Source organism: Fringilla coelebs, assembly GCF_963513975.1.
Source record: "Fringilla coelebs genome assembly, chromosome: 4".
In the NCBI taxonomy this organism is placed as follows: Eukaryota; Metazoa; Chordata; class Aves; order Passeriformes; family Fringillidae; genus Fringilla; species Fringilla coelebs.
Window position 1 is genome coordinate 39,056,738 of NC_140032.1, and position 8,826 is coordinate 39,065,563.

General features: G+C 47.6%; 1 protein-coding gene across 1 annotated transcript in view; it reads right to left on the bottom strand.

Annotated features, from left to right (window-relative positions):
- Positions 1-3,061, bottom strand: part of TLL1 (tolloid like 1) — a gene marked incomplete at both ends in the record, with an annotated part of 122,996 nt that extends 119,935 nt beyond the window's left edge. The window contains one exon of the mRNA XM_084204237.1: positions 2,890-3,061. Coding sequence (XP_084060363.1) covers positions 2,890-3,046 — 157 coding nt within the window. The remainder of the gene's footprint in view (positions 1-2,889) is intronic.
- Between the last annotated feature and the right edge of the window lie 5,765 nt (positions 3,062-8,826).

Sequence of the window (8,826 nt, forward strand, 5' to 3'; positions counted from 1 at the left end):
CATAAAAAAAACCCACAGAATACCCATAAATAACCCCTCATAGGCTGTCACATTGTGTTTCTGGTAAATTCCTTCAGTTTTTTCACAATAAAACAAGGAGAAAGGGACCTAGCAAGAGAACATTTATTCAACAGAAATAGGTATCAATAAGGAGCTATAGAATTATAACTTCATCTAACTATGGATCTCATGCCTCATGTGCAGTGCTTTCTGTCACAAGATTGCAAATGTAGTCTATTCAGTAAAAAACTAAGCAGCAACACCACTCACTGGAGAAAATTTGAATGCAAATAACTTTGAAAATACAGGTGAAACAATCTTGCATCAGCATATTTGGGGTAGGTTAAATTATTCTAACATGTCTAAGATTTGCACTAGTATCACTGAAGTTTCTGATCTAGGTAAAACCATAAATGACTTTGGGCATTTGCTAAGCTGCAGGAACTCACTTATATCTGGTTCCTAACAGAAAACATGACCCAACTGACCATCCTGAATAGCTTAAAAAGAAAAAAACACTTTAACAGGCTCAGCTGCAGGTCCTCAAGATGCAGTAAAAGCAGGTGTTAATTATATCTACAAAGCTTGCATACCTTATCTCAGCAAGAACTCTCTTATTTTATCCTGTTTTCTTGCGCATTGAGTGACACACAAATTTGAGTGTGAACGTCTCACACCCCTGAGTGTGAAGCCTGGCTTTGTCCTTCTATAGGGCCTCGCTGTGGAACCCATCCTAATGGCAGAGATCAGTAAATTTACTCCTGGGAGCCCAAAACCACCCCAGACGATAAGAGCTGACCTAGGGAGAACACACACTGGGGCTGTGCTGCTAAAAGAGGCTGAGCACCCACTGCTCCCAGCATCTTTGATCAGGCACTTTACAGGCTGAGATTAATGGAGCCTCTAAGGAAGGTCTAGCAGGAAAAGTAAATTGGGAGATACTCTTGGAGGATCAGTTTAATTGATATATAGAGCTTACAATTTTTTATTAAAAAATGATGGGTACATGGTACACTCCCAGTGTGCAGCATTGAGGCACATTTTTATTTCTGAAGAACTACTACACACTAAGAAGCAAACAAAAAAAATAGGCTTTTTTACTCGATAGACATCCTCAAAGTGACAGCTTTTAAGACTATGAGGAGCTACACACAAGTAACTCTTCATACACCTACCTATATCTTGTCCCTGTAGTACCTAAGCAGCACAAGTAAGAACTTCAATAAAATGTTTCCATGGGCCAAATTTTCCAAACAAATGCTTCTTTCTCCAGGCAAAACAAAGTGATGGCAGAGAATTGGCAATGCAGATCAAATTGCAGTCTCCTACTGTTGTCTTTCTCTCATGCATAACCTCAAAACACTTAGTATCATGAATTATAATTGCTAATTATTCCCACTATGAAACAAGAATCCCACAGCAAACTGAGAGTAAACAGGCATTTCTCATTATATGAAATGATGCAAATGAATCTTCTTAAATAATTACAGACCAGAAGAAAAGAGTTCAGGTTAACAGTGACCAGTCCCTTATTTGTGAGTGTTAATTGAGGAAAAAATAATGTTTTGATTGCAGTTGCTTCTGTTCTTTTTGAACTTGAACATTCTTCAGTTGTAAGCAAGTCAGACCTAACAATTCACACTTAGGAACAAAATATTTTTGTGATTAGAAAAACAGAGAGTCTGCATATTTGGCATATATGTACACCACACATTCTCTTCAATAAATTAAAGAAAACCACATAGATATAGAGAACACAACCTTTGGCTGAACTAGTTTTCAGAATATAAAATAACTAATTAATGCAAAGGAGGCTGCTAGAAAACTTGAGCACTTGTTTAACAATGGAGCTGTTGGGAATGGACAACCACTGTTGTTGATAACACCTTGGGGAGGATAAAAAAGCATCACCGAGATACACATGTCTACTGAAATACCAGTGAACCCGGTTCCTGAGGTCAGTTCTTGTCAGTGACAACTTTAATGGGTGAAGAATTGTGTGTGGCATTAAAGAGGCTGCAGTCCTAAATTAGCAGGATAAACGTTCTAGAAAACCACTGTACAAAGCGAGAAGAGGCTGTACCTCAGCTCTTCCCGCACAGTGTGGAAAGGGATCTATCAGGCACCGAGCAGGCGGGAGGCACCACGCACGGCACAGGCTGTGGAACACCAGCCCGCAGCACCACCAGCCGGGTTCTGGGAGCGGGACGCGTGGGCTGAAAGCCCGGCAGACAGTCGCAACCCTCCCGCTCGGGAGCCGCGCTTATCGCATCCACCTCCCCGGGGCGGCCGGCGCCGAGAGCCCGCCCCAGCCCACGGGAAGGGGTGCCCGGCCGGAGAGCGACAGGTTGGGATGGGAGCAGGAGAGAGGGAGGCGGAGGCGGCACCCGCTCCCGCCGCGGGGGCGGGCAGGGAGGGCCCCGGGAGAAGCCGCCACCCTCCGGCGGAGCCCGGCCCGGTCGCTCCGTGTCCCCGGCTGGTGCTGCGGGACGCAGTCCCGCCTCGACACCTTCGAGCCCCGCCGAAATGCTCTCTGCAACTTCCGCGGCTCCGGCGGCGCCGCGACCCGAGGGCTCCTGGGCCGGCACGACGCCCCCGGGGCCGCGGAGCGCTGGCGGCCGGTCCAGCCCTGCCCGCCGCCGCGCCTCTCCCAGCCCGGCCGGAGACCGTAGGGAAGTAAGTGGGAAGTCCCAGCAAAGCAGGTCCCGGGTACCTCACCCAGCTAAGGCGGCTGGATGCAGGGCTCCGGCTGCGCTCGCTGCCGCTGCCCCGGGAGGGAGCAGGTGAGCCCGGGACTCCCCCCACACGCACCCCGCGTAAATAAAGCCGAGACAAAGTCACCATCTGGGGAGGGGGCGGGGAGCAGCATTAGACGTGGAAGTCACTTACCAGCTTTGCAAGGATCCTTATAATCTATCGCCTCGGCTTTATCCTCTTCAGTGAAATCGTAAGTGTAGTCATAATCAAGGCCAGAGCAGGAAGAAGGCTTCCCGCAGACAGTCCACCCGGCCAGCCACAGTGCCATCCTCCAGCAAAGCATCTTCATCCTCCCTCGGGCGGAGAGGTGGCGAGCAGGGCGAGGGTGAACTAGGCGGCCGGCTCTGCTGTCCACGCCGGCTTGGGAAAGGAGGGTAAGGGATGGAGAAACCATAGGTTTTGGGGGAGGTTGGTACGTTTTTCCTTCTCCACCTGGAGGCTCTTCCAAGAGACGGTGCTCCCTAGGTAGCCCCAGTCAGACGGGTGCGACACAGAGTGAGGAGCATGAGCGTCGCTGCCCCCCTGCCCCCTCGCCCGGGAAAAGTCGCTGGGTGTGTGGGTGGGCGCAGGGGGTGGACTCAGTCCGGGAGATCCTGTCTGTCAGGGCTTCCCCTCGCCTCTGTCAAAACCCAGCCAAACTTCCCGCGGAGGCGGCGGCGGCGGCTGCTGCCCGCGTCCCGCTCCGCGCCCGGCCCGCGCCCCGCTGCGCGCCCGCCGACCGCCGCGCCGCCGACCCCGGTCCCGCTGGTGCTGCCAGAGGATGGATCCGGGCTGCACATCAGCAAACTACCTCGGGGAGAGGGGGAAAAGAGAAAGAAAAAAAAAAAAAAAAAAAAGGAGGAAGGGAAGAAAAGGGAGCGGGGAGGAGGGAGAGGGAGGTGGGGTGCACTACAGCAAACCGCGGAGCTCTACTGATGGGAGGCAGCAGCTATGCTGGAAGGAGCAAAGTGTCAGAGTTTCGCCCCCCTCTGCACAAACACTCTAAGCTCTGTCTCTGTCCTGTCCCCCCTCCTCCGTCCCCCTTTAACTTACGAAAACCTTACAGGCAACTAACACACAGTCGTCAGCATCCTGCTTACTTATTCATACAGTCAGGGTCAGGATCCGGGCTGCTTCTGATCTGCTCCCTTGATAGTGTGTCTTATGGAAACACACGCGCATTCACTATACGCCTCTATCTCCATATAGCTTTCTCTCTAGATAAGCAGTGCATGGCATTTAAACAACAACAACAAAAGGATCGAGATCAGATAAAACAATGGACAGATCGACACCCGGCAGCCGAAAAAGCGCGAGAAAATGGGTGCTGAGGAGGACGATAAGAAGAATTAACTACAATTTAGGAGACAGGAAAATAAATCGGTGTCTGTATATTTCCCCCTCTGCTGCTGCTTTGCAGTGTTAGCCCCATGAGCTGCAGGGTGGGGGTTAAGGAGCGAGGGGGAGGGGGAAAGAGAAAAGTTTAAGAGCCCACAGTTTGTTTAAAACAGAAGAAGGCATTATAAAAGGTCCGCTGGTCTCCAGAAGTTCAGCCAAGCAGCTGGGAGCCGGTTCCAAAATGAAAGTAAGAACAAACAAACAAACAGAAAAAAAAATAATCAAGGCAAACAAAAAGTAAAATTGCAGCATGCAGCAGCAGCAGCGCAGAGATCTTGCAGTCGGGCTTTCCTGCTCTCACGTGGATCTCCAGGAAAGTGGTGGAGGTTTATTTTCCAAGCGAAGTTTCCGCGGGAGCCACCGCCCCGCTCCGCGGTGTCCTGCCTCGCCTCGCCCGGCCCCGCCGCGCTTCAGCGCCGAGGCGCCCCGAGCTGCCGCCGGCTGCGCGGGGCCGGGTTTTGTTTTAAAGCCCGAGAAGGGATCAGCGCGCAAAGCCTCATTTCAGCCGATCAACCTGGAGAGGGAGGGGGAGGAGGGGTAGAGACATGTGCTGCTGGAATAAAATAAGATCAAGAAGGGGGAAAATATACACATATACATGTATAGGTAGCTAGAGATCTCCCTGCCTGCCTCCTCCCCTCCCCCGAGACGGGCAGCTCCGATCCTGCAGGAACGCTTGAAAAACTGTTTCAGACCAAGGTGAGACTTTTCCGTAGCAAACTCTACTCCTCCTCCTTTTACGAGTTTCCATGGAAAAGGGCGGGGGGGACGACAAGGGGCGGGTAGAGGGGTGTTTCTTCTGCTCCCATTTCGCCGGGGTGTCACATTTTACACGGACTTTTGAAAGAGCTGCCGCGAAGAAGTGGCTGCGTCTTTCTCTCACGTCCAAGCCCGCACAGGCTCGCTCTCCCCGCAGCACTTCCCGGTAGCCTCCCCTCTGGGGCAGGGGTGGAAATCCGGAGCCAGTCCCTTCCCCCGGCTGTGCCAGGAGCGCAGGCAGCGCCGTGGGCGCGCCCCTTGGCCCCGCGGGCCGCTCCAGGTGCCGCGGGACGCCGAAAGCACTTGGGCAAACGCCGGGTGGGCACACTGTGCTATCGCAGCTATCGAGGGAAGGAGGGACGGGACACGGCTTCCCATCGCCGCTGCCAAGACTTAGCTGCCCCCAAAATACGGGGGTCGGGTGGGGGCAAGGTGCAGAGTCTCCTTTGGAATGACGAAACCTGTAGTGCCTACCCGGACACTGAGTCTGCCCCTGCAGCCCGGCGAATGAAGGGTTAGTGCTGCTATAGATAGGCACTCTCGGCAGGTCATAATATTAAAACTGGAAAGGTCGGTTAAGACAGAGCTAATAGGTGTTTAACAATATTAAGAAGTCTGGCGCTGCGTAGCATCAGCGTCTTTGAAGCATCCATGTGCTTCCTTATATTTTTGGCATGCAGGTTGTGTCTGCATTGCTCCTAACTCAGTCTTTCTGCTGCAAACTTGAAAGCCAACGAATGGGTAGCTGCTACTGAAAAGTGGCAACCTTCACTAGGCATCTTTGTCCCAGCAGTTGTTTGCTGTGTTTCATAAAGCCTTCAAAAAGCACCACATACCAGATGAAAGAAAAGCCTGAGAAACTTGTGGCCTGCTCTTTTCCCCTCTTCCTCACTATACTTTCTATGACTGGCCATCGCAGACACTTGGAACTGACTCTGAGGAAGTGATCAGAAACCCTTTCTGTCGGTCCCTCAGAGCAGTGTCAGGGCTGATGACTACCTCTCTTTGCAGTGTCATGGTTTGGCGGGCTGTTTTGCCAATCTGAAATATGGTTTCTGTCATTTTTTTATGCCCATTAAGGAAGCAGCTTATTTTGCAGTGTTATTAATTGCAAGCTCATTTGAAAAAGTGGATCCCCCTAACCTGGTTTTGTTGCTTTGCTTCATATATACACACCTTTAAAAAGTTCATTTTCTTTCCTGAGCCTTTGCACCTCCACCCCAAAAAAGGGAGCAGTCTCTGTCTAGCAAGCACATGTTTGTCAACAGAGCTTTAGAAACACTGGTTTTGCTGATTGCTTTGCAGCCCAAGAAGAAGAATGTACAACGTGCAATCCTCAGCATGCCAGTCTCCCAAGTGATGAGATTATTAGAGCCTCTGCAGCGGGAGATTAACTCTCCCAGCAAGGTGGGCGCTGACGTCACCTTCAGCCTCAATCTGCCCCCGACCTCAGCATCCCCAGCCCAGGCAGAGCAGCACCAAGCACTCACAGCCTTGAGGACAGCTGGCCTTGCAGAGCCCTGACTAAGACAGGAAACAAACCAAGAAATGCTAGATGGGAGTCATGCAGCAATCTGGGCACATGAGTGCTGTAACAAATGTGTGTATTTGTCAGGGTAAAAGCTGTTTGCTGCTTGTAACCCAGAGCAGCTACACATTAGAATTACTCTTTAAAATATGCATTGCAGCTCTGCAGAAACTATTCAACATTGCTTAGGTATTAATATTCCCATCAGTCACATTAGTAAAAAGCTTTCTTTATATTAAAAGACTTTTTTTCCTAGTAACCAAACTGTTCCACATTAAAAAAAACTTTTTCCCTAAGTAACCTGTTAATTATTCAACCTAACTCCTTTCATGATGCAAATTTTTGAAACATTTTAAGTAAAAAATATTTTTTCCTTATCACACATTCATGTCTACCATTCCAAAAAGCTCACAACTCTGATAATCCATCTGACAACACAGTCAATCAAAAATCCATCCTACAGCCGTTTCCAAAGAAACGAATACATAGCCAGGAAGACAGAATGCTTAAGCTGGAAGGAAACCAACCAAAGGAACACAACAACAGCAACAACAAAGCCATTTTCCCTTTTCTTTAAAATTTCCTGGTTCGTGGGTATATTACAGGGACAGAGATAATGGTAGTTATGTTAAAAGTGGTTGTGGTATTTTTATATATATATTTATTTATTACTAATTTTTTTCTAATCCAGAAAGCTGGAGGCTTTTCAGCTCTTCCTACACAAAAAAGAAACAACCAAAACCAAAAAAAACTTTAAAAAAGGGACAAGTATGTACAAAAGACAAACACAATCACAGAACTAAAAAAAAAAAAAAAATACATATGAAACATCGTTGCTCACACCTCCTCCTCATTCTTTGGCTATCTGTCTGCTGCTTAGGCCTCCATCTAGTGTGGAGTTTTAGGTGGGTGGACACAATGGGCTTATTCACAAACATCAAGCTCAGCACATGCCTAAGGCTTTGAAGGCTGAAGACCATGGTGGGTCAGCTCCTTGGGACCAGGACTCATGGGACTTTTCAGGAGGTTGAAACAGAGAAGTTCTGCAGAAGCTGGTTACCTTCCTGCCTTATCTCCTGATAAACATGTTCACTCTGAGCTACCTAGAGCACTTCTGAGACGGCTGTAGGTATGTTTAAGTATTTTCCCACTCCCCAGGTGGTCATTCTGTAGGGAAATACTGAAGCTGAAAGCACATCGTGACAAATAAAGTGTCTGCAGTAACAAACATGCACATCCACAATTGTAACACTATACTGAGTTAATCATATAAACTAAAATTAAACTTTTTAAGTTAAAAGTTGAGCACTCATGATCATAACAGTAGTGAGCTCACCAGAGAAACCATGCTTCTCCCTTCTCTCCTACATGTACTCATATATTATGAAAGCTGCTCATTGCATGTTCACATATAATTTTTTCCTACAAACCTCTGTGCTTAATTAACAAAAAGCCCTTCAATGTTATGTTTTCTGTTTTACTTTTGAAAGCATGCCCCATGCTTTATTCATTACTCATTTATTCAGATCCTATTCTGCATACAGTTATTAATTTCCTCATGGGCATTTTATGGAGCTTGTTGCTACACTATTCATGGACTTCAAAAATATTAGCTATTTTAGTTTTATAATACACCTCTCAGAAGAGGGTATATTATGACAGGATATGAATATTACATTTGAGAAACAGTTACAGATTACCTGGTTTGATATCTTGTAGACCTGTCAGGACTTGGCACAATAGAAAAGTTTATTTCTTCAAGGCCTGGTTCCCACTGCTTTCAGTTGTAGCAATTTTAGTCAGTGACTAACTAATCAAACTCTGGAGTTTTCTAGCATCTGAAAATGAGAAGCAAATTATCAAGAAGTGTAATTTAAAAGCCTTGAACTGACTCTATCAAGGAACTCTGTGGCAGAGACAAGAGCTAAGACACAAATTTCAAACTGCTCAGCTCTCTCAAGACTTTTGACACTGCTTGTCTTCCCACAATTCTTTTTCTTCAATGCTTCCTCCAGTTTCTAGAATAAACACAGCCAGACTCCTGCCAGCAACAGCCCCATCATTAATAATACCCACATAATTCATCCACTGCTTTGAATCTTCTGCTCCTCAACATATTACCTGTTAGCATGAATATGTCATGCTGTGTTTGGCCCAGCACTTGAAAAGATGTTTCTCTCTTCACCACTGGATTTCATGGCAGAAGAGAGAATCTTGGGATCCCTTCCAAACTCTGGGAGAGGGTGTTTTTAAATAGCACACTCCCATCTGCTTGCTTCCCATGTCCATGCTTTGCCTTATCTTTGCTTGTTATTTCAAACCTGTCTTCATTCTCTCTTCAGTCTTGGCTGATCCCTCTTTTGTTTTTCTTATCTAGTTAATGCTAGTGTTTGATTCTCATCCCA